At 38.3% G+C, this 27,178-nt stretch overlaps 1 protein-coding gene across 1 annotated transcript in view; it reads left to right on the plus strand.

The window, feature by feature from the left end:
• The window catches only part of HPRT1 (hypoxanthine phosphoribosyltransferase 1), a 40,945-nt gene extending 14,484 nt beyond the window's left edge, over nt 1-26,461 (plus strand). The window contains exons 2-9 of the mRNA XM_081115149.1: nt 658-764; nt 1,665-1,848; nt 13,229-13,294; nt 16,895-16,912; nt 22,859-22,941; nt 24,393-24,439; nt 25,149-25,225; nt 25,751-26,461. Of these exons, the coding sequence (XP_080971275.1) occupies nt 658-764; nt 1,665-1,848; nt 13,229-13,294; nt 16,895-16,912; nt 22,859-22,941; nt 24,393-24,439; nt 25,149-25,225; nt 25,751-25,798 (630 nt within the window). The 3' untranslated portion in view covers nt 25,799-26,461. The remainder of the gene's footprint in view (nt 1-657; nt 765-1,664; nt 1,849-13,228; nt 13,295-16,894; nt 16,913-22,858; nt 22,942-24,392; nt 24,440-25,148; nt 25,226-25,750) is intronic.
• The last annotated feature ends 717 nt before the right edge of the window (nt 26,462-27,178 follow it).

A 27,178-nucleotide genomic window follows, 5' to 3' on the forward strand; every position in this document is an offset into this window, starting at 1 on the left:
TTTTCTTTGTTCAGTGATATTTTGATAGACTATAGTATATTTTTTTAAACTAAATTTTCAAACATTAAAAAATGGAAAGAATATTATGAGTCCCCATATACTCATGACTCCTGTTTAAAGTATTATCAAGATTTGCCACATTTTTCTTAGCTCTTTGAAGTTTTTTTCTCTTTAACGAACTAAAGGAAATTTCATATCATGTCATTTTACTGTTCATATCATGTCATCTTAACTATTCATCTTTAAAATATATGGTTGAGCCGTAGCTGGTTTGGCTCAGTGGATAGAGCGTTGGCCTGTGGACTGAAGGTCCCAGGTTCGATTCGGGTCAAGGGCACATGCCCAGGTTGTGGGCTCGACTCCCAGTAGGGGGTGTGCAGGAGGCAGCTGATCAATGGTTCTTTCTCATCATTGATGTTTCTATCTCCCTCTCCATCTCCCTTCCTCTCTGAAATCAATAAAAATAAAAACATTAAAAAAATAAAACATATGGTTGATTTCTGATATAAGTATAATTCATTATCATACTAGAAAGTTACTGAAAGTTCTTGATATCTGATACCTAAATTTCTCTTATAGGTTAAGGTTTTTAACATCTAAATCTAATTAAATGTATCTTGTAATGCTCTCATCGAAACAGCCATATTTCTTTTTCAGATTAGTGATGATGAACCAGGTTATGACCTAGATTTATTTTGTATACCTAATCATTACGTGGAGGATTTGGAAAAGGTGTTTATTCCTCATGGACTAATTATGGACAGGTTAGTAAGATCTTAAATTGAAGTTTGTGTCTTATATTAATTTCAGGTGTCAGCAATTGTTTTAAGTAGTTGATATTTGACCATAAACTGGACCAGCTTGTCAAAAAATAGATTTAAAAAAATTTAAAAGCCTCTTTACAAAAAAGGCAGGGAGGGTTTACTAATAACCCAGCATAAATTATGGTATACTGGGAATCTGTAGGGAGTAAAATAAAGTAAACATTGAAAGGAGATTAGAAGAATGAACTTTAGTCACAGTCTTTGATTTCTCAACCCTGAACAGGGTAATGGACTGGGACAGAATCACATGAAAGCAAGGTCAGATTTTGATTATTATGCACATCTAGCTTGAAATTTCCCCTTAAATAAATTACAGTGAGGAACTTTGATATTTAAATACTTGCCTTGTGTGTCAGGTTATTTTGTTTTTTATTTTAAATTATAATATCGATACATATGTACTGTGAATTTTAACTGTAGAGGCTATAAATAAGAGTAGAGTTCTCTCCTCTCAGCCTGTTTTGATACTGCCAAATTATCCTTCAGAAAGTTATGTTAATTTATATTCCCAATGATATATGCAAATACTGTTTTCCTCACAATTTCTTCTTATATTGTATATTGTCGGGTACATTTTATTTAATTAGAATTTGCCAATCTGGTAAGTGAAAATGGTATCTTATTTTAAATGGCATTAAAAAATTTATTAAGTGTTATAGTGAACCTAGCTTTTGAGGGTTTTTGAAATTTTTGCTTTATGAAATAAGGATATATACTTCATGGGGCAAAGGATGTATTTTGTGGAAGTTAATGATTAAGGGATGTTTGTTATAAAGTTTAAGTGTATTACTATTATAATATAAATTACTTTCTATTAAGTTCCTAATTTTATTTCTGTAGGACCGAGCGGCTTGCTCGAGATGTGATGAAGGAGATGGGAGGCCATCACATTGTAGCCCTCTGTGTGCTCAAGGGGGGCTATAAATTCTTTGCTGACCTGCTGGATTACATCAAAGCACTGAACAGAAATAGTGATAGATCCATTCCTATGACTGTAGATTTTATCAGACTGAAGAGCTACTGTGTAAGTATATTTAATATATGTTTATTTAATAAAAATTAAAAATAAAACACCAACTGTAGGTTTTCTGTATGTTTTTGAAGCTTTGCAAACTATATTTACATGTTCATTTCAGTTTTTTACAGTGAGATTTTCAGATATATTCAATAGTACTCGATATCCAAGTGAATTTTGTCTTTTTCTTTTTTTTTGAGTTAATCTTCACCCGAGGATATTTTTCCATTGATTTTTTTTAGGGAGAGAGGGAAAGACAGAGAGAAACACATCGATTGGTTGCCTCTTGCATGTACCCTGACCAGGGCCCAGGCTGGGAGGAGCCTGCAACCAAGGTACTTGCTCTTGACGAAACGAACCTGGGACCGTTTGTTCCACAGGCTGATGCTCTGTCCATTGAGCAAAACCAGCTAGGGCAATATTGTCTTTTTTTTTCTTCCCAAATTAGTCACCTTAGAGGTTATATACTTATTTTAAAGGTTTTTTGATTTTTGGGGGTTTTTTTTGTAGTTTTAACTTTAATTTTTTAAAATATATTTTTATTTATTTCAGAGAAGAAGGGAGAGGGGGAGAGTTAGAAACCTCAATGATGAGAGAGAATCATTGATTGGCTGCCTCCTGCAGGCCCCTCACTGGGAACCAAGCCCGCAACCAGGGCATGTACCCTGACCTGGAATCAGCTGTGATCTCTTGGTTCATAGGTTGATACTCAACCACAGAGCCACACTGGCCAGGCTGTTTTTTGGAGTTTTTAAAAAATCTTTTAAGAATTGCTGTTGGGACTTGGGTGATACTCTTTTGACTATATTTACTGGTGGCAGATATTTTCTCTGGAGCTAGATTGGTTTGCGGGGAAATCGAAAGGCATTTGGAGCTAGGTCTGATAAATAAGGTGGGCCTAGAATTATTTCCTAGCCCTAGCCAGTTTGGCTCAGTGGATAGAGTGTCGGTCTGCGGACTGAAGGGTCCCAGGTTCAATTCGGGTCAAGGGCACATGCCCAGGTTGTGGGATCGATCCCCAGTGTAGGGTGTGTAGGAGTCAGCTGATCAATAATTCTCCCCCATCATTGATGTTTCTATTTCTCCCTCTCCCTTCCTCTCTGAAATCAATAAAATATATTAAAAAAAGAATTATTGCCTAGAAAGCACACATGGAGCGAGAACGTTGGCACATTGGAAATACCACTTTTGATTCACAGTCACTGTGCAGTGTTACATGATCTCAAATGCTTCAGAATATTGACACTGGATGAACCAAAATCAGTGTGATCTTTTTGTTGTTGTTGTTAATCCTCACCCGAGGATATTTTTCCATTGATTTTTAGAGAGAGTGGAAGGGAGAGACAGAGAAAAACATGACGTGAGAGAGACACATTGATTGGTTGCCTCCTGCACGCACCCTGACTAGGGCCGAGGAACCTGCAACCAACGTACATGCCCTTGACCAGATCAAACCTGGAACCTTTCAGTCCTCGAGCTGATGCTCTATCCACTGAGCCAAACTGGCTAGGGCTCAGTTTGATCTTTACACATGAATTTCATCCACAATTTCTTTGATCATGTGAATGTTTGATTTCATTAAGAATAAGACCACTTATCTACATTTAGCTTTCAACCTTCATTCTCTTTGTTAATTATCTATTTGACTCAAGTCTTTGACCTTTTTCACATTTTCATCAGTCCAATGGGTGATTAGATAACCACTTAAGATTATAGATCTTTTCCCTATCCCACCAAAGCCCTTTATGCTCATACATCATGACATTACTTTGTATTTATAAGTTCCTTTTAACTTGTCAGTCTTGTTTGAATTAAAGACTTGTTTAAATATAAAATTTGGATTTTTACTTAACAGAAGTTATTTGTTTATTTTGATGGTTTATGCTCAGATTTAATGTTAGGCAGCATAGCTGCCAACAGTATAGCTGCCCAGTTTTTATTTTATTTTTAAATAATCTTTTTATGTTTTTATTTTATTTTTGTTAAGCTTCACCTGAGGATATTTTCACATTGATGTTTAGAGAGGGTGGAAGTAAGAGGGAGAGACAGAGAGAGGGAAACATAGATATGTAAAAGACACATCTTTTAAAAAAATCTTTTTATTGATTTCAGAGAGGAAGAGAGAGAGCGAAAGATGGAAACATCAGTGATGAGAGAGAATCATTGATCAACTGCCTCCTGCATACCCCCCCCACTGGGGATCGAGCCCCCAACCCAGGCATGTGCTCTTGACTGGAATCGAACCCGGGACCCTTCAGTCCTTAGGCCAATGCTCTATCCACTGAGCCAGACCAACCAGGGCAGTATTTTATTTTTTGAAAGCTGCCTAGTTTCTAATATATTGTTGCTTAGAGTCAAAACACGTACTTAAGTCCATGGTATGATTTCTCTTTGATCTTCTTAAGCACCCTACACACACACACACACACACACACACACACACACACACACACAAATTAATCTTGTTACTTTATGACTGATACTTCATTCCTCTGGGAATTTGGGCAGAATGTTCTTTCTTTGAAAAGAAAACTCGTAAAAACATGTAAGGGAGCTTTAATTTTTTTTAAAAGTATTTTATAGCTGTAAGAGCAATTCGAAGCAAAGGAACACTTTGACATTTTAATTTAATTTTCTACTTTTAGTTTTTTTCTCATTAGTTTTAGATCTTAGAGGATTATTAAGCTGAACTCCTCAACTGATAAAAAATGTGCAAATTTAAACACAAGCAAAGTGAATTTTAAGATTAATTTTCACTTAGAGGAAAATAATATCCATTCTGTTTTATGTGAAATTCTGTGTAGGTTTACTGCTAAGCAATAGAAATTAAGAAACCATCCATATACTTTAATTTTTCAGTTTGTCATGGAAAATATTCACATGTCCATATAAAATATAGGCAACTTAATTTGATTAAGTTGTAAAATGGAAATTTAAAATTGTTTGCAGTATCAGTAACATTGATGTTAGTATAGTTTTAAATGCTATCTTGACCAGTTTGAAATAGTGAATTAAACATTGATCTGTACTAATCCTAAAGGAATGCTCAATGAACTATTAAATATTCCTAGGATATATAAAGAACCATAACAGTGCCAGCACGCCCCATCTGGTTTTTCTCCAAAATAAAAATTGTATTTTTTTCTGATTAAAAAACATGTTTAATATAAAAACATAGAACCACAAAAATTATAAAGGAATTGTCACCCTAAATTTCACTACCATTTTTATTTCTAATATTTTAAAGAATTTTTTCTTAGAATATACACACATGTATATTATAGTTTACATACTGTTTATCAAAGAAGCTAGGCAGGATTTTCTTTGCTTAGTGCCTAGATGGGAAATTGGGGATTCCAAATACCATATTTCATTAATTCTAAATTAAAGCAGTTTAAGACCACTATTTTTTGTGCTTCTAAGGAAAAAGACCCTGTCAATTATGGTAGTAAGTTGTGATCAGTTGTAATATGTTGATTTCTGAGGTATAAAAATGTAAATGTGTATCTTAGAACAATGAAGTTTTAGTAAAGTATATTTAATGCCCTTTTCTATCCCTAAACTCTGTGATTTTCTGAAAAATTAAATAGTTGATAAGTATGCAAACATATTTTCTCTATTGTGAGTTCAATTTTGTAGTATTTTTTTTTTTTTTACTAAAATAGTTGAATAAAAAATAATGAAGCCTCAGTAGGAAAAGTTGTCAGGCCAGTAAATTTTTTGTGGGAATATTTTTGTGTGGGCCTTAAGCAAAGGGAAAATTAGCTTGATTTTTGAGATATGAGTTATTATCTCCATGTACATGTAAGAACAATGAGGTGTGAAAGGATTAAGTTACTTGCCCAAGATCATACAGGTCTTTGATCTGAACCCAAGCCTTTAACTACAGAACTCAGTCTTATTTGGGAAAACTTTTAACTGACTTGGATCCTCTAATATGGGCTTCCTTTAATTTCTTCACTAGAGGCACAGCACACAATTAAATCATGCACATGTAGGGTCCCCTAGACCTAGCCTGCCATCAGGGCCTTGTCCGCTGCCCAGCTACACCTTGCACACTCTGCGGACACTGCCGGCGCCCTGAGGTGGGGAGTGGGCCTGAGAGGTGCTTCATGCCCCTCCTGGTGACCGGTCATTTGGTTGTTTCAGTCGTGATGCCTCTGGCCTTTAATTATTATGACTAGAGGCCTGGTGCACGAAATGCGTGCACTTCGGACGGGGGGTTGTCCCTGAGCCCAGCCTTCACCCTCTCTCCAATCTGGGACCCCTTGGTGGATGTCTGACTGCTGGTTATTCCTTTCACAATCCAGGACTGCTGGCTCCCAACTGCTTGCCCTCCTGCCTGCCTGATTGCCCCTAACCACTTCTGCCTGCAAGCCTGATCACCCCCTAACCACTCCCCTCCCAGCCTGATTGACACCTAACTGCTCCCCTGCCGGTCACGATTGCCTCTAACTGCCCTCCCTTATCCACCCAGTCACTCCCAACTGCCCTCCCCTGCCAGCCCGGTTGCCCCCAACTGCCCCTCCCTGCCCGCCTGGTTGCCCCCAACTGCTCACCCGTGCTGGCTCAGTCACCCTCAACTGCCCTCCCCTGCAGGCCTGGTCCCCCCAACTACCCTCCTCTGCAGGCCTGGTTGCCCCCAACTGCCCTCCCCTGCAGGCCTGGTCCCCCCCAACTACCCTCCTCTGCAGGCCTGGTTGCCCCCAACTGCCCTCCCCCGCTGGCCTGGTCACCCCCAACTGCCCTCCCCTGCCGGGGCCGGCCATCTTGTGACCACATGGGGGTGGCCATCTTGTGTGAGGGTGTGACAGCCAATTTGCATATCACCTCTTTATTATATAGGATTCTCTGCTGGTCATTAGTTTTGCATGCACACAAAATCTATTTTGCCAATTATGGAATTTTCCCCTCAATTGCATTCAAGGTTCATAAAGCTATAACTTTCAGTCTTTTTAAAATATATATTTATTTATTTTAGAGAGAAAGGGAGAGGGAGAGATAGAAACATCAATGATGAGAGAGAATCATTGACCGGCTGCCTCCTGCATGCCCCAGACTGGGAATTGAGCCCGCAACCTGGGCATGTGCCCCTGACCAGGAATTGAACCTGGGACCTTCGTTCATAGGCTGATGCTCTATCCACTGAGCCAAACTGGCCAGGGCTATAACTTTCAGTCTTGATCTCAGAAGTTGCTTGATTAGTAGCTTGATTAGGCTTTCTGTTTAATATATTGAAAATTCAAATTCATTTATAGTAATTTGTAAGAACGTGGCTATTTGAGTAAGTTTGTTAAAGAAAATACAGAAAAATTGCAGCAGTTTCTTAAAGTATCTCTTAGGTCAGTAACTTTCAGTCTGACCTTTTTCTCTGTCTTTAGTTAATTTCGTTGAGGTATGCTTCCCCCCGCAAAACAGTTGAATTTAAATACAGTTGGGCCTTGACTTATGAGTTTAAGTTGTTCTGAGACTGAGCTCGTTAAGGAGCTCATTAAGGAGCTCGTCAACTCAAATTACTCTGTCAACTCAATGCAAAAAATCGGCCGAGAGACAGCTGGTATCTCAAAAAACTCGTTAGTCGGGACACTCGTAAGTCAAGGCCCCAATGTATAAGTATACCTCTTTGAATTTGACACTAAAGATAATATAAAGTTTATCTTATATAAATATGTCTATTTATATGTACATAAAGCTAGTAAAGTGATTATACCTTTCTCCTACTTTTTGAATTCAGACCATAGACATGGCTGGGGGAAAGAATTTGTTTAGTTTCAATTGACAGGAACGGGCATATATACTATCCGTGGTGTAAGGAAACTTTAACAGAACTAGGGTCAAAAGTACACTTTCTAGCCCTTTCCTGTGGATTTTCACTTTGATGTAGTCCTTGTCGGGCAACTGAGGTTTTGTATAAGAACCCTGATTCGTAGAATAGAAAGGCAGTGTTTTGTCCCGTGAGGCTACAGCTTTTGTAAAAAAATTGAGGAAATAAATTAATTCACTTAGCAAACTCATTGATCATATGTTGTCTTCAAGGTACTATCTTAAGCTATGATAAGTGCTTTTATTGAACATGCTTATGGTATTTTATCAGATTCTAGTTCCAAAAAGACATTGAATGAAAAGCATAAAGATAAAATGCAATAATTTCTGAAGGTTTGAAAATGGTGTACTTGAAAATACCAGGTATTAAATATCAGTATTAACTCTTCAAACTTTTCTAGTGTTAAATTGTGCTAAATGGTATCTTTTATTTGATTAGAGCAGTGCTGACCAATAGAACTTTCTGTGATGACAGAAATAGTCTAATCTATGCTGTATGATACAGAGCCACTAGCCACATGTGGCTCTTGAGCACTTGAAATATGTCTTGTGCAACAGAGGAACTGAATTTTTTTTTTTGACTCTGTATCTATTATTGTTCAAAAGTTTATAATGGTCTCTATTATCCATGAATGAGTGAGATCATGTGGTATTTTTCCTTCATTGACTGGCTTATTTCACTTAGCATAATGCTCTCCAGTTCCATCCATGACGTTGCAAATGGTAAGAGTTCCTTCCTTTTTAGAGCAGCATAGTATTCCATCGTGTACATGTACCACAGTTTTCTAATCCATTCATCTACTGATGGGCACTTAGGCTGTTTCCAGATCTTAGCTATGGTGAATTGTGCTGCTATGAACATAGGGGTGCATATATCCTTTCTGATTGGTGTTTCTGGTTTCTTGGGATATATTCCTATAAGTGGGATCACAGGGTCAAATGGGAGTTCCATTTTCAGTTTTTTAAGGAAACTCCATACTGTCTTCCATAGTGGCTGCACCAGTCTGCATTCCCACCAGCAGTGCACAAGTGTTCCTTTTTCTCCACATCCTCTCCAGCACTTGTCGTTTGTTGATTTGTTGATGATAGCCAGTCTGACAGGTGTGAGATGGTACCTCATTGTTGTTTTGATTTGCATCTCTCGGATGATTAGTGACTTTGAGCATGTTTTCATATGTCTCTTGGCTTTCTGAATGTCCTCTTTTGAAAGATGTCTATTTAGGTCCTTTGCCCATTTTTTGATTGGATTGTTTATCTTCCTTTTGTTGAGTTGTATGAGTTCCCTATAAATTTTGGAGATTAAGCCCTTATCAGATATGACATTGGCAAATATGTTTGAATTTTTAATTTTATGTAATTTTAAGTAATTGCCACATGTGCTTAGTAGCTACTGTATTGAATAGTGTAGGATTAGATTATAAGGGTCCTGCTACATCAGCATAGTTTTAAACTTAAAAGACCTTTTTGAAAGGACTGTGTTCCTTTAAAACAACTCATGAAGCCCTAGCTGGTTTGGCTCATTGGATAGAGCATTGATCCGAGGACTGAAGGGTCCCGGGTTCAATTCCTGATCAAGAGTACATACATAGGTTGCAGGCTTGATCCCTCGCCCTGGTCAGGACACGTGCAGGAGGCAAGCACTTGATGTGTCTCTCTGACATCGATGCTTCTCTCTTTTTCTGTTTCTCCCTCTCCCTTCCACTCTTTCTGAAAAATCAATGGGAAAATATCCTCAGGTGAGGATTAACAACAGAACAAAAAAAAAAATTAAAAGAACTCATAAAATACAGGTAAATAAATTAATTTATTATCTGAGCATATATCCTTCTAGTCTTTTTTTTTCTGCATATCATTTTAGAAAATTGGATATCTGACATTTTTCATCTGAGGTAGAGTTTATCTCAAAAAGTGTATGATTCTAATATTCTCACTTTTGTTGATGTTTGATCAGGGTATAGGAGAACAGTTAAGGTACAGAGGGTGGTTGATATTATGATGTGAAGAGAAAACGTGATTGAGTGTGGTGGACCTGAGGCCCAACTGGATGTAGAGGGAAGGACTTTCCCCAATGACTTCATTCTAGAGACCCGAAAAAATGATCTGAAGTTCACTGGAAAAAAGCAAGCTCTGCATAGTGCTAAGCCACTAATTGCTAAGCCCAGACTTTCTGCCTAATACTCCTTGTCTTGCCCTCTTGGGACCGTGGCCTTGGTGATTGGCCTCTTTGCATCTTCTCCTTATGGTCTCAATCTGTTTGTTCCAGCAATTCTTTTGCCAGCCCATTCATTATGTGTTTTTACACAGCTTTCTCTCTTTTCCTATACCAAGCTGCAGGTCTTGTTACTACTTTAGAGATTTTTCAAAATTCCTAGTGATAGACAAATAGAAATAAACACAGTTCCTTTCTGTTTCCCTTCTCATTTTTACACCTGGACTCAAGAAAGGTGGACAAAATGGAGACACAGGTGCTAAGGGTATGTATTTGTTGACCCAAATTGCTTCTCTGGGAATTTTATGTAGTTGACAGTGACACTCTGAGTTTAGGACAGATTGGGCTCTCTGGCTGCAAGGAATGAGGAGGTGGAAGGATACAGAAGAAGGAAAAGCAACTTGGGGCAGGGGAGAGGGTTTTTCCCCTCTACTGTGCCAGTCCTATTATCTCAAGATGAAGCACATAAGGATCATTCAGTAATGTAATGAAGCAGGGATACAGTGGGAAGCTTGTTTCAGACAGGAAGGGAGAGAGGTAAATTCTCCTGGTGTGGTAATTGATCCATGGATGTCATTTATATGTAATTTGGGCACTTTATTACCTTCACATGGACTGACACATTTTTTCTTTTTTAAAAAAATATAATTTTATTGATTTAAGAGAGGAAGGGAGAAGGAGAGAGAGAGAAACATCAATGATGAGAGAGAAGCATCGATCGGCTGCCTCCTACACGCCCCCTTCTAGGGATCAAGCCTGCAACCCCAGGCATGTACCCTTGATTGGAATCGAACCCAGGACCCTTCAGTCCACAGACCGACCCTCTATCCACTGAGCCAAACCCGCTAGGGCTTTACACATTTTTTCTTAAAGGAATCTTCTTTATTAGCCTCCATTTAAAGAATGGCTATGTTTACATGAAAAAAAAAAAGCCTCAGAAGAGACTTGATTTAAGCTAAAAACCTTAGGGCAAACAGGAATATGGAGATTTGGGTGCTAATTAAGCAACAGTATCTTGAATGCTTAGAGTTCTCTTATCTCTTACCGTATTACCATAGCCTTTACATCACAGGGTTGTTTTTTTTCTGTCTCCTTGCTTTTTAGTTCTCAGATCTTTTCTCTATAAAAGAGAGTCAATTGAAGTTGGACTGCAATACCAAATTTCTACAGAAGATGTCACTGTTCAACTTGATTTACAGTGTAAATCATTTAGTATGAGTCACATTGAAAGATTCAGGTTTTGTTATTTTTTTGCTATTAACAGTTCTCTGTATTTGAAACACTGGGTTTTAAGTTAGTTAGCATAAAGCATGTGCATAACTGCCTTAAGGTGAGAAGTAATTGGCAAGATTTTTTTATATCAGAAGTCAAACATCTGTCTAGTTTGCAACATTGAACAATATTGGGCACATTGGTGTTTTTTTTTTTAAAAAACACTCAATAAAAAATGGATATGTATATGGAAGCATATAACAAAAATAGAAGTAAATAAAAGTAAAAAGTTTTGTTATCCCCATTTTCACCATTTAGATATAATTGCTGTTATAAACTTTTAAAAAATGCTAAACAAAAGTGGTTTTATAGGTAGTACTTTGCTCTACTACTTGGTGTTTTTAATTATCATTGTTCCATGTCAGTTTGGATAGATTATCAGATTCTTTTCAGTAGGTGCATAGTATTAGTTGTGTGGATGGACTTAATTTACATAGTTCCCTGTTAATAGACATGTTGGTTGTCGCCAGTATTTCTTTTTTATGAACAGTTGATAACAGTGAACATCCTTGTATGTACTTTTGCATACTTGGGAGTGTTTTTGTAGCATCAATTTCTGGAAGTGGGATTGCTGGGGCAAAATGGCATGCATATTTACAATTTTAATAGGTGTTGCTATAGAATTTGCAACATTATAAATGGGCTCTTTCACCAACGAGTGCTTTTTTTCTCTCACTTTTGCCAACATATATCATCAGGCTTAAGTTTTGCCAGTGTGAATGGGTGAACAGTAGAATCCCATTGTTTTAGTATTTGTTTCTCAGGTAGATATCATCATAGATATCATTTTATGTTATGCCTTCTCTTCTGTGAATTGTGTATTTGTATTTGTTCTCCATTTTCCCATTTGGTTCTTATCCTTGGAGTCCAGTGTATAATGGGAATATTTGTTATAGATCTTTTCTTTCAGATTGGGTTCATATCATGCCTAGGTTTTTACCTTTTCTTAAGAATGTGAAAATATTCTGTTTTCTTCCATTCTGCTTATGGCTGTATTTTTTACATTTAGATTTTAATCCATCTGGAATTTATTTTTGTGTATGCTGTGAGGTAGGGATAAAACTTTACTTTATTCCCAAGTGGATAACTAGTTGATCAAGCACCATTTATTGAATAATTAATCTTTTGTTTACTGACTTAAAATACCATCTTTATCATATACTAAATTCTCATATATTTCTGGATCTGCTTCTGGGCTCTGTTTTGTTCCTTGATTTCTTTGTCTATTACTGTACTGATACAGCACCATTGTAATTGCTGTAGCTTTGATATGGTTTGCTGTCTGGTAGGGAAAGTCCAATCAGTTTTGTTCACCTGCTCTTTCAACCTAGTTTTCTGTCTTGAATCCAGTGCAGCCAAATTATAATCATTATCACCATCCACTACAGTGGGTGTAGAACATTCTCTTTTGAAATTCCTATAAGAGTTTCTACTGATTCTGTGATATCAGAAAACTGGGAGCCTAAAGAGGTATACCTTAAAAGACTACTGATCAGACCTCATTTCCCAGACTTTGCTTACAATGAATTGGACCTGGGCTAGACTTTTCAGGGAAATATCTTTGGGGTTGAGTGTGATACAGACCGACCCTTTAGCTTGCTTGACTCATGGGAATGGTTCAGGGCCAGAACCAGACACCTGCCATGCTAATAACTTCCTTCGTGGTTCAGAATTTACTGTGACTGAAGATGGATAGTTGCTATAATATTGCCCACCTGAACATGGGTACACCATATTTTTAGGGCTCCTAAAGCATCAAGTCAGTAATGGCCAATTAGGACTTTTTAATTTTTACTAATCTCTAATTAAAAGTTATCTACTCGTTCATTTCTAGAAACATAATTCGTACACTGTGTTCATTTAGAATTTCATAATGCTATGACATTAGATAGCTAACTTCTTAAATCTTCTAGTTCCTGTTCAGTAATATAAAATATAGATATGTGTGTGTGTATATATATGTGTGTGTGTGCGTGTGCGCGCACGCACACACACACACACACACACACACACATATATATATACACATATATATGCACACACACACACACATATATATATATATGTATATCTTTTTTTTTCTAGAATGACCAATCAACAGGGGACATAAAAGTGATTGGTGGAGATGATCTCTCAACTTTAACTGGAAAGGTATGTATCTTGAAGGAGAAGAAAGCCCTTATACCAAGAGTCAATTAGTAACACTATGCTGCCAATCAATCACTGAGAGGCAGTTTACATAGTTATTTATGCACATAGGTATCTTTCTCTAGGTCATATAGCAAAGAGACAGCGGAATCCAACATTAAATTTAAAAGTTCATGTTGCCAAGTACTGCTATCTGCCACTGTGGTGATCTAATTTGGGATCCTTCGAAAAAAATATATATGGGGAAAAGCAGTCTTTTTAAAAAATAGAGTCACAGGTTTCCCACCCCCCCCCCCATCTATTTAAAATTGATTGGAGAGAGAGAAGGGAAGGAGAGAGGAAGAGAAAAAGAGAAAGAAACATTAATTTGTTCCACTTATCCATGTATTCATTGGGTGATTCTTGTATGTGCCTGACTGGGGATCAAAGCCAAGACCTTGGCATATTGGGACAATGTTCTAACCAACTGAGCTATCCAGCCAGCGCACACATAGTTTCTGAAAAGGTAGAGGAGCAGCAAAATGTAGTGGCTGAAAGTGTGGGTTCTGGAGCTGGACAGCCTTGATTCAAAGCCTGGCTCAGTACTTCCTAACATGTGACCTGGGGCAGTTTATTTAATCGCTCTGTCTCCCATATGTAAGGTGGGGATGATAACAGCAGGCACGTCATAGAGTTAAGAAGACTAAGTGAAATAATGCATGTAGAGTTCTTACACCAATTTCTGGAATTAGAACACTCAGTAAATTCAAACATAACTATTATTTTAAGAAACTTCAAAGAGTTTTTTAAACATCAAAATTCTTGCAGTATAAACAATTGGCTGAACTAATAGAGATCTTAAGATATTTGAACATTTTTCTTCTAATACATGACATGATTTTTGAGTAACCAATAATAGAGTGCTGCGTTTTTAAGCTGCCATTTATTTTTTACTTATAGACCCTGTGCCTAATATAAAGGCATAATCTCAAACATTTCACAGTGTTTCTGTGAGGTGTATATTATTAGCTCCATTTTACAGATCAGGAAAATAAGACTCAGCAAAATTGAAGGACTTACTCAAAGTCACACTGCCAGTAAGTGGTAGAGCTTGTTTTTGAATCTAGATCTTTCATTCTCCGAAACACTTTTGTCATCTGGCTTTTACATTTTTAAAAAAATATGTTTTCATTGTTTTTTTTGAGAGAGGAAGGGGAGAGGAAGAGAGAGATAGAAACATCGATGAGCATGAACATTGATCGGTTGCCTCCTGTACACCCCTCCCGGAGATCGAGCCCACAACCTGGGCATGTGCCTTGATCAGGAATCTTGTAACCTCTTGGTGCATGGGTCGATGGTCAACCACTGAGCTATACCAGCCAGGTGGCTTTTACATTTTAATGTTCACATCTTATTTGACTGAGTATCTATAAAGAAACTTTAGCATACAGCACTTGTGTCAAATTCTGTGGTCCCACCCTGCAGGTGTGGCTCCGTTTGGTTGAGTGTCGTCCCATGAACCAGGAGGTCAGGTTTGATTCCCGGTCAGTGCACATGCCCGTGTTGCAGGCTCGATCTTCAGTGAGGAGCGTGCAGTACAGGAGGCAGCCGATCAATGTTTCTTTCTCATAGATGTTCCTATTTCTCCCTCTCCTTTCCTCTCTAATATCAATAAAAACATATTTAAAAAATTCTGTGGTCCCATATCAGAGTCATGCCAAACTAAAATCCTCTTCAACATCTTTGGAAAACTTTTAAAGGAGAAATTTTAATCTTTTGATCCCTTCTCCTCTCTGTCCATCCTATACACCACTGCCAGACCTATTCTCTTTCCTTTTCAGCATGCTTTGCCCATATTTTGAAGTCATTTGAATCCCTTACTTCTGCAGTCAATTTTTAGTGCTGGAAGGGGTCTAGCCTTCACATTCTGTGCTTTTATTTGACCTTGCCTTTCCCACTTAATGGCTCTGTCCCACTATGTAACTCTGTGATCTTAAAACATATCTAAAATAACTTTCTTTTCATGATAGTCACACTAAAGCACATTTATTGTGGAAAAAATCAAGACATAAATTGGATGAAGTTATTTCTTGGTGGTTAGATTATGGGTTATTTAGACTTTCTATTTTAGTTTATCTTTTTGGAACATAGTGTGTGCAGATACGTATTCCACAACCCCCTTTGTGCACTTAATGGGTTAAAATATGTGAAAACACCCCTTCAAATCTCTACTCTCTGACTATTTTTGTGACTTTAGGCAACTCATTGATCTCTGAGCTTCAAATTTTTCATTTAATAATTAAGGATGTAGCTATTTGACATAAAATAAGCTCTCAATGATAGCAATTTTCATTATTTTACTTATTTTTTTATTTTTTTAAAACAGTATTGATGTCTCTGGACTTTTATTTGTATAAAATGTCTCATACCAGTTAAAGTCTATAATTATGATTTAACCAAGGTTCTGTAGCTACTTAGTATTGGAGCCAAGACTAGAATCCAGTTTCTCTGTCTCCAAATTCAGTGATGTTTTCAAACTACAACTTCATCCAGTGGTGCTCATTGCTGCCACAGTGAGCCAGTTACTGATAGGAAAATATTATCCTTCAGATGTGCTAGCTATGGTAATGTAAATCTTGAGAAAGAGCCACATAGTAGGTGGTGAAACAATGATTAGTCAGTTAATTATTATATTCAATTTTATTAAATATTTGGATTGAAGTATCTATGGAAAGACAAATTAGTTGTGACATGAAGAGATGAATAAATATGAACTGTGGTAGTAATATATATTGTAAAGTATATGCAAAATTATTGATTATACAAAGTGAGGTTTTTTAAAAGTTCTAATATTTATTTCTTGCAACCCAATGTATCTTGTGTGCCCTACTTTGGTAATCACTGACTTAAAAGAATATATAGAACATTAAAATTCTAGTGCTATATATATATGTGACAGAGAAATGAGAATGAAAATAAACAATATAGTATGGATCTTATGACAATGATTATAACCAGTATGTGAAATGCTACTTTATTCCTATAACTAACACAAGAACAAATAGGACTATTCTATACATTGGAAATAGTTAGATGGTATTTTCTCTAAGGGTTCTTTCAGCTATAAAATTCTGAGGCATAGAAATTGGGGTGAAGGTTTTTGGTGGGAGTAAGCAAAGATTGGTACCCTTTTTAGTTTAATCTAATAATAAGAACTTATCCAGAAAATGCAGAACAATTTTAGTTTAATGAGTAAATAGATTTTGAATTGGATTCCATATGGTAAGTTAAATGCATGATTTTGGAGTTATTTTCTAAATTATAGTTCTTGAATTTTAGAGTTATATACATACTCATTCAAGTCCCTCATTTTACACATAGGAAACTGATGATCTGAAAAATTTTATGACTTTCCCAAGATTAGACCTCTGTTTAAGCAGTACAAACTTTTAAAAAATGAACATATGGGTCAAATTTTATTTTTAAAAATTCTATTGCAGTGAAAATTTTATATTAAAGAGTTCTAAATCCCAACAGATGGGATTTGTTATGATGTGATTTGAGTTATAATTAGAAACACTGTCTGATTCATTGTACTGATTTTCATTTCTCTTTTTCTTCTAGAATGTCTTGATTGTTGAAGTAAGTTCTACATACTTTTAATATAGTGTTTATGTTTTCTAACTTAGTATGCACAGTCCTAAAGGTAAGCTAGGGAAAGAAATTCCTCTTCATCAATTTTGATGGTAGGCTTGTGTTATAAGAAAATGAGATTTTTTTTTTCTTGTCAAATTTGTACTGGATAATGGAAAGTTTTGGTATATTTCTCTTTTGGCTTGAATTTTTTCCTTTTATTTATTTATTTTTAAATACACACACACACACACACACATACACACACACATACACTGAATGGCCAGATTATTATGACCACCTGATGTTTGTAGGCAAATTAGCTATAATTTCGCGCTGAAGTTGCTAGAGGGCCATACCATTATAAACGTCTGAGTAGCACAACATACCTAAGTATCGTTGCTGGTCAAGTTCATCTTAGCATGTTGATGGCGTATCCCAATGGAGATGGCTTCTTCCAACAAGACAGTGCGCCATGTCGTATTGTGCAGGAGTGGTTTCAAGAACATGAGGGAGACTTTACCTTGCTTAGGTGGCCCCTACAATCACCAGATCTCAATCCAACTGAGCATTTGTGGGACGAAGTTAAAAGAGCCATCAGGAAACTGGTTCCACAACCATCAAATGTCACAGAACTGGGCAGTGCTATTCATCAGGCATGGTGTCAGATTCCTCGCATCACCTTTCAACATCTCGTGGAGTCAATGTCAAGAAGAATCGCTGCAGTATTGAAGGCAAAAGGTGGCCCAACGAAGTACTGATGGGGTGGTCATAAAAATCTGGCCGGTCCTAATAATCTGGCCACTCAGTGTATATGTGTGTGTGTGTGTGTGTGTGTGTGTGTGTGTGTGTGTGTGTGTATTTATTTATTTATTTATTTATTTAATATATTTTTATTGATTATTGATTTCAGAGAGGAAGGGTGAAGGAAAGAGAGATAGAAGCATCAATGATGAGAGAGAATCATTGATTGGCTGCCTCCTGCACGCGCACCCCCGCCCCCAACCGACTGGAGACCAAAGCCTGCAACCCAGGCATGTGCCCTGATTGGGAATCGAACTGTTGACCTCCTGGTTCATAGGTTGATGCTCAGCCACTGAGCCACACTGGCTGGGCTTTTTTTTCTTTTAAAGTTAATGTATATTAGCCCTGGCCATTGTGGTTCAGTTGGTTGAGCATAATCCCATGCACTGAAAGGTAGCCGGTTCATTCCAGGTCAGGCCACTTCCCCAGGTTGAGGGTTTGATTCCCAGTAGGGTGCGTGCAGGAGGCAGCCAATCAATGTTTCTATTTCTCTCCCTCTCCTTTCATCTTTCTTCTCTCTAAAAGAATAAATAAAGTTAATGTATATTATTCACATGAATGTTTTTAATGCTTCTATTGCATACATGTATCTAGATACACACACACACACACACACACACATATATATATATATATATATATATATATATATATTTAATTGACTTTTAGAGAGAGAAGGGAAGGGGGGGAGAGAGAGAAAGAAACGTTGATGTGAGAGTGAAACATCGATGGGCTGCCTCCTGCATGCCCCGTACCATGGATTTAGCCTGCAAGCCAGGCATGAGCCCTGACTGGAAATCAAACTGGCAACCTGTGGACAACACCCAACCACTGGACCACACCAGCCAGGGCTACAATATATATTTGATTAAAAAATTTATATAGTGCCACATTATACATATTCTCTCTTACAACTTGTTATTTTCACTCAAAATTGGTTTTGAGGTTATTCATTTTTACATATATAGAGTCAGTTGTCCGTAAAAATGCCACATAGCATTGCAGTGTACGAATCAACCAATTTATGCCCTACAAATAGCGAGATTGCTTGCAGTTTTTCCTTCTACAACAGGGCTGCTAAGATTGCCCTTTTCATGTCCCAGTGCACATTTGTGTGAGTTCCTTCTAGTTGCAGGCACTTAAAAGTAGAATGACTGGGTTGTAGAATTTGTACATTTTCAATTATACTATTACTAGAGGCCTGGTGCATGGATTCATGCACCTGTGTAGTCCTTTGTCCTGGCCTGCAGGGATCGTGCTGAAACTGGCTCTCTGACATCCCCCGAGGGGTCCCAGATTGCGAGAGGGTGGTTCTTGGGTGACGCACCCTGGAATCAGGCTCCCTCCTCTCTGGTTCTGGAGCGTCACCTGAGAACCTCAGCTGCCAAGTCAGCACAGCTTAGCAGCTCCTGCGTTGAGTGTCTTTCCCCTGGTGGTCAGTGTGCATCATAGCTACTGGCAATTGGCCGGTCACTTAGGCTTTTATATATGTAGATTGCCAAATTACTTATCAAAGTGGCATATACTTTATACTCCCACCAATGGAATGAATTCTCATTCTTTTATGTAAAATAGTTTAAGGCCTAAGAGCAACTGTAAACCTGAATTTATTTCTGTTGTTTTTAAGGTTATTTAGAAACTTTAGCTTATAGATTAATGCTGGGGTCCAACCCCAGCGGGTCCAGGGGTCCCCAAAGGTGTGGACGGAGTCGGCGAAGAAGGAATGACACGGAGACAGCATTCAGTTGATCAGCAGCCTAGCCAGGATCTCCAGCCAGGATCTCCAGCCAAGTTCTGGTCTGGATCTCCAGAGAGGTTCTGCCTAGGATCTCCAGCCAGGTTCTGTGTCCATGTTCTCTTGCTAGGTTCTCCAGGTTCTCCAGTCAGGTTCTGTAGCCAAGTTCCCTCGCCAGGTTCTCCAGCCAGGTTCAGTCACCAGGTTCTAGTCAGGTCCTCTTGCCAATTTCTGTAGTCAGGTTCAGTCCAGGATCTTTTGCCATGTTCTCTCGCTAGGTTCTGTCTCTAGGTTCTGAGGCCAGTTTCTGTCCAGGATCTTTTGCCATGTTCTCTCCAGCGAAGTTCTTCTGTCTCTAGAGAACGTTCTGTGTAGGTTCTGTGCCTAGGTTCTGTCTCTCTCTCTGTTTCTTGCTGTCTTGTTACATCTGTATTTATACCAGTTGATTTTAATCCTGTCAATTTCTATTACAAAGGTTAGGGCGTTTCTTATCTCCATTCCAGGGAGTAAAGATTATGTAGCTTAAGCATGATTGTTTGTAGTTAAAGTGATTAATTACCCGCCTGGCACTTAGTTAAGAGGTTTTATTCCCTCCCTAACTTCAGGGGAAAATCCCTACCTGAGGAAACAACCTTTCTCAGAGACCTTGGTTAAAACACATAGTGCCAAGAAGGTGAGCAAACATATTAAGAACAGTATGCCATATATGCCAGGCCCTTGAAACAGCAAGGATGGACCAGGTCCCGGCAAATTCCCCCTTTTTTATTTTTTAAATCTATTACCCCAGGGAGAACTTGCCAATCCTGCACTTTCCTGGGGTGGAAAGGCTGCAGTGGGGTTAAGGATAAGGCTCCTTGGGCCTACCTTCTCCCATGCCTCTACATTTACCTTTCCGGCACCTTTCCTTCCTCAGAAAAGCATGGACATATTTCTTGTATAAAATGTTCCATCTGACTGGGAGTAACCTCAACTCCTCTGCTAGCAAGCATATGTGTTAAAAGATCAATACAGAGTCTTCTTTCTTTGGACTCAGTATGGCACATCTTCTCAATCTAAGTTCTGTACTATCCACCTTCTTACCCTACTTATCCTCTATAGGGGGGTCTGAAGTACCCTGGTGGAGTCCTATCTGTCCCGAGTGTGGGGTTCTCAATGGGGAGGGCTTACCTAGGGGAATCCTGTTCCAGGGGTTCCCAAAGGTGTGGACGGAGTCGGTGAAGACTATCCACACTCTTCCTATGGTGGAGTCCTATCCGTCCCGAGTGCGGGGTGCTTACCTAGGGGTCCCTGTTCGGGCGCCATATGCTGGGGTCCAGCCCCAGCGGGTCCAGGGGTCCCCAAAGGTGTGGACGGAGACAGCGAAGAAGGAATGACAAGGAGACAGCGTTCAGTTGATCAGCAGCCTAGCCAGGATCTCCAGCCAGGATCTCCAGCCAGGTTCTGTGTCCATGTTCTCTTGCTAGGTTCTCCAACCAGGTTCTGTAGCCATGTTCTGTCGCTAGGTTCTCCAGCCAGGTTCTGGCCAGGTTCTCCAGCCAGGTTCAGTCCAGGTTCTCCAGCCAGGTTCAGTCACCAGGTTCCCGGCAGATTAAAAGATAAACAAATGATAACTCTTTTGAAAGGTTTTGTGTACATGAATATCCCTGGGAATGGGTTGCTTTCTTAAAATGTAGATTCATTAATTCCACTTGAGATTGATTTATTTTCTCTGGGGTAATGCTGCCTAATAAATTACCACAAATTTAGCAGATGTAAACAACACAAATTTATTATATCAGTTTACGTGGGTCAGGAGTACAAGTACAGGTTAGCTGGGTCCTCTGCTCGAGGTCTCACCATGCTGAATCAATGCTGGGGCTCCTGTGGCTTATGGTTCTCTTACATGTTCATTCAGGTTGTTGGCAGAATTTAGTACCTGTGGTTGCAGGACTGGGCTCCATTTTTTTTTGCTGAGCAGAAGTTGTTCTCAGCTCCTAAAGGCTATCTTCATGTCGTAGCACATGGTCCTCTCACATGGCAGTTGACTTCTTCAAAGCCTGCAGGAGAATCGCTCTCCAGTCTCTTACAGTTATCTTGCACAATATAACCTAATCAGGGGAGTGACCATCCTGCCATTTTCACAGTTCCCTCTTTTGTGAGGGAATTATTCCTGGTGTGTACACCTGGGGCAGGAGTGTCTTGGAGACCATCAGAACAGAATTCTGTCTGCTACAGCTCAAAAATCTGCATTTTTTACTATTCTCCAGCCATGATATTTCTGATGTCTCACAGACCCCACTTTGTGAAGCACTGCTTTATACCATTTGTAGAGAGTATGTTCACTGAAGAGCATTAAGGTATGGTTTAAGAAATACTTTCCCAGCCCTAGCCGGTTTGGCTCAGTGGATAGAGTGTCGGCCTGCGGACTGAAGGGTCCCGGATTCAGTTTTGGTCCAGAGCATGTACCTTGGTTTCAGGCTTCTCCCTTCCCAGGCCCTGGTTGGGGTGCATGCAAGAGGCAACCGAGCGTTGTGTTTCGCTCACATCGATTTTTCAATATTTTTCTCTGTCTTTCCCTTTCTCTTCCACTCTCTCCAAAAATCAGTGGAAAAATATCCTTAGGTGAGGATTAAAAAATAATATCCCTAACCAGTTTGGCCCAGTAGTTAGAGTGTCAGCCTGGTGACTGAAAGGTCCCAGGTTCGATTCTGGTCAAGGGCACATGCCCGGGTTGGGGGCTCAGTACCTAGTGGTGGGTGTGCAGGAGGCAGCCGATAAATGATTCTCTCTAATCATTGATGTTTCTATCTCTCTCTCCCTCACCCTTGCTCTCTGAAATCAATAAAAATATACTTAAAATAATAAATAAATAAATAAATAAATAAATAAATAAATAAGTAAATAAATATTTTCCCAATTAGAGATGGGCTTGTTTTGAATAATGTCCTACTTTTGATTAACTTACTAAGATTCACTTTCACATAAAGATATTTTATATAGTAAAACCTTATTAATTTGGATACTTTTAAGATGGTATAAAGCAGAGTTTCCGAAAGTGTGCATCTGAGAGTTAGAGCATCCCAATCTTGAATTTATGAAAAAAATCTGAAATACTTTTTATAATGGAAGGCAGAGCATAATTCTCAAATAACACATGCATGTACACACACACACACACACACACACAATTAGTTTCATTGACCTCTTGGTACCTACAAAAATCCAGTCCTAAGGACTGGCATTCCTACTGCTTGCTGAGAGCCAGGTTATTTACAGATTCTAGAATATCTAGTGTATGAATTGTGGAGAGAATTACTGCACTGAAAAAATTGGCATTGTTCCAATTATACATGAAGTTTGGGTATGTTGTATTTATAGAATGACTGAATTTAAAGTTATGATGGTTTTATTTACCATATAAATGTCTTTTTTTTAAGGATATAATTGACACTGGCAAAACAATGCAAACCTTGCTTTCCTTGGTCAAGCAGCATAATCCGAAGATGGTCAAGGTTGCAAGGTATATATAACATTTTGTCATAGGATATTTTCTTCATTTGAAAGAGGATTAAGGAATTGCTCCTGTGTTAGGGTAAATGTTCTCAACGGCCATTTTATCTTCAAAAAGTAATGTAATCTCAAACTCAGTATCCTTTGTAAATAATTGTGCATTTCTCTTATGACTAATGATCTTGAGATTCTTTTCATTTGCTTATTGGCTCTTTGAGTATCTTCTCTGGAGTGGTTATCCATTTAAGCATGGAAATTACTTAAAAAACGAGCTACAGTCATGCCTTACAGATGGACCTTTATTAAACATTTAGATCTATAGGCATATGAAGTGCCAACTTCCACTGAACTCTTAGTATAGCTGGTACTGAGTTTGCTGATATCATTTCTGGAGTGTTCCCGAGTGAGTGTAGTTAGAGGGATGGGTTTTTCTGTGAATGACTTTTTAAAAATTTCTATATGGAAATTGAGTCCAGACATACCCTCTATTTAATGACTGGAAGAGAATCATGAAGGACTTGAATAGATGATCCCTTGGAGGCTAAGGCTTAGGCTAGTGATTTTCATTCAGGTGCACATTGAAATTACCTGAGAGTTAAAAACAAAACAAACAACAACAAAAAACCCACAACCGATGTCTGTGTCCCATCCCCAATGATTCTGACGTCATTGGTCAGGGGTGTGGCCTGGGTAGTTGAGTCTTTTTTTTTTTTTTTTCTAAGTTCTCAGGTGCAGCTAAGGTTGAGAATCACTTTAGGTCCTCTCCAGCTCTTTAAATATATTTATCTAGGAAGGTATGAAGTCATAAGTTTTATTGGGACTTCCTTTAACACACAACGAGGCTTTCAAAGTACCATCTACCACTTTTTTTAATGGCTAAAAATTTCAGCACGCAGCACTTGAGTTACAAAATTAGCTTTTGTTAGAGTTGACTCATCCTACCTGCAGTTTTTGCTCTCAAAGATAAATACTACCTCCTTTAGCATGCTAGTTACATTTTAACCTAGAATTCCTCTTTGTAAGCAAACTATTAAAAGTCTTGAAAGGTGATGCTCACCACTCCTACATTCTTTGTGGCTTAGGGATTGTATTTCTAGGGATTCTGGACTGAGAGCACTTATCTTTTCTTTGCTCATTGGCACTCCCCACCCATTTATCTTCCTGATTAGCTGTCTTACGATGGGTGCGTGGGTAGTTGGGGTGCAGCTCTCAGAACAGTCCATCATGTTCCAGGTGGAGATCAATCAAAGGCCTCATCTGTAGTGTGAACTCATCGCTGCCCCCGCCCAGTGATCCCTGTGATTTATTTAGCTCTCTGTTTCATAGACTTTCTTTGGGTATGTTAAAACTGACCATGGTATGCTAATTTCAGATGAAACCATGTTTCAGAACATTAATGTTCTCTTTTGTAATGCTCTGTAGTGTCTATATATGTCACATGTCACATTTTTAAATTAACAGCTTGTTGGTGAAAAGGACCCCTCGAAGTGTTGGATATAGACCAGACTGTAAGTGAATTACTTATTGTCAATCATTTAGCTATCTTTAACCCAAACTAATTTTATAAACGAAACTAGAGGGCCAGTGCGCAAAATTTGTGCACTCGGGGAGAGTCCCTCAGCCCGGCCTGCGCCCTTGGGGGATGTCCCTGCAGGGAGCGGGCCTAAGCCATCAGTCAGACATCCTTAGCACTGCCACAGTGCTAGCCATGAGCCTGTGGGAGCACACTGACCACCAGGGTGCAGCTCCTGCATTGAGCATCTGCCCCTTGGTGGTCAGTGCGTGTCATAGTGACCGGTCATTCTGCCATTTAGTCGATTTGCATGTTAGCCTTTTATTATGTAGGATAGGATGGTTTAGAGTTACATTAGAGAATATTTGTAGAGAAGGCACATTTGATATGAAAGTGATGTTTTCTGGCCCTTGCCGGGTAGCTCAATTGGTTGATGCGTTATCCTGATGCTCCAAGGTTGTGGGTTTAATCCATAGTTAGGGCACATACAGTGGTTAACCAATGAATGCATAAATAAGTGGAACAATGGAACAATGGCTGCATGTTTCTCTGTTTTTCTCTCCCTCTCCCCCCCTTTCTTTCTTTCTTCCTCCTTCCCCCCTCCTTCCCCCTCCCCTCTCTCTCTATCTCAAGTAAAATTTAAAAATACTTTTTAAAAAAGTGATATTTTCTGTATCTAAATGATGAATTATGATTCCTTTTAGTTGTTGGATTTGAAATTCCAGACAAGTTTGTTGTAGGATATGCCCTTGACTATAATGAATACTTCAGGGATTTGAACGTAAGTAAAACTTCTTTTTCTCACTATCATTTTTCAGAACCCATATAAAAATTTACGAAAGAGAATTGTTTTCTCTTTCCAGCACCTCATAATTTGAACAGACTGATGGTTCCCATTAGTCACATAAAGCTGAAGTCAAGTAAAGACGTCCTTAGAGCTGGAACTTGGCCAGGCTAGGGTGACACTTCTTTCTGGATGAAATAGTTGAACAGCTTTAATATACACTAACTGTCCCATTATTATTTCAGATGATAGATGTGCTCATAAGTAAGAAGTAAATGAACTAGTTTAAGTCTTTTAATTCACTCTCCTTCAAATACCCGCCTCCTACTATCGAGGCAGGAGTTCTGAGAATAAATTTATGAGCATAAGTGAGGAGATTAGTAAGACTACACAAACCTCTGTTTGTTTAGTAAAAATGCCTGCAGCATAATACTATTCTTATAAGGTATGCAAATTGCTGTTCTTGCCTTTCACTTCAGAACACATTTTTCTAATGTGAATTTCTGGATTTTTATTTTTTAGCATGTTTGTGTTATTAGTGAAACTGGAAAAGCAAAATACAAAGCCTAAGATGAGAGTTCAAGTTGAGTTTGGAAACATCTGGAGTCCTATTGAAATCACCAGTAAAGTTATCAAATGTTCTAGTTCTGTGGCCAGCTGCTTCGTAGAGCTTATTGCATGTATCTTCTAAGAATTTTATATGTTTTGTAATTTAGAAATGTCAGTTGCTGCATTCCTGAACTCTTTATTTGCACTATGAACCTAAAGACTATCAGTTTCCTTTGGGTGGATTGTTATTTGACTTGTGAATGAAAAATCTCTTAAACCACACCACTATTGAATAAAAATATTGAAATTGTATCTGTAAGAAACATTTAAAGAGAAGATATATTAGTTTTTAATTGGTATTTTGATTTTTATATATTCAGGAAAGTACAGAAGTGATTGAATATTGTTAATTATACCACTGTGTGTTTAGAAAAGTAAAAAGCAGTCAGGTTTTATATCTAAGACAGCACCTAAGAGATATTGTTATATCAGATAAACCATATGTCCTGGAATTATTTAAGTAGTGTTTCAGTATTATTAACTTTATTTTCCCGCTTGTTCACATTATTTTCAGTGAATCTTTGTCAACAGTTCCTTTTAAGTACAAATCAATAAATTCCAGAATAACATTACCACTTTTTGAATTCATCAGTGTAAAAATCCTTAAAATAAAGGCTGTTCTTTAAAAGAAACTATGCATACCTATCATTTCTCTACAAATTAACCTAGTGTAGTTTTCTTTTGGTTTGCTTTTCCTTGTCTGTTAAGTTTTAGTAACTAGTTTAATTGTAATCTTTACCAAGCATGGCAAATAATGATTGTCTGATAGAATGGATAGGTGGAACTGGCAAAATTCTTACCTGCTTCAGAGACATTAACTTTCATACAAATGGTATACCTTACTACATTTTACTATGCTAAAATGGTATGACTTTCTCTTGGAATTCTGTTGGAAATTGTTTAGATTGTAATCTCATCTGCATCACAACAATTTGTTTTCAGACATGTACGATTACCTTCTTTGTATAGACCAGTGGTCGGCAAACTGCGGCTCGCGAGCCACATGCGGCTCTTTGGCCCCTTGAGTGTGGCTCTTCCACAAAATACCACGTGTGGGCGCGCATGTACAGTGCAATTGAAACTTCGTGGCCCATGCGCAGAAGTCGGTATTTTGTGGAAGAGCCACACTCAAGGGGCCAAAGAGCCACATGTGGCTCGCGAGCCGCAGTTTGCCGACCACTGGTATAGACTAAAGAATAACAACACCAATATCTTTTGTTTTCTGGGAGGAGGAAGAAAAGTTTTAAAACAAACAAAAAAAACACTTCTTAATTGCTTCTCTGTTCCAGGTAAGGTATGAACTAGCAACTTGTAAGCCATCTAGATATATTTATAGCTTAA

Source organism: Myotis nattereri (assembly GCF_964212035.1).
Source record: "Myotis nattereri genome assembly, chromosome: X".
NCBI lineage: Eukaryota > Metazoa > Chordata > Mammalia > Chiroptera > Vespertilionidae > Myotis > Myotis nattereri.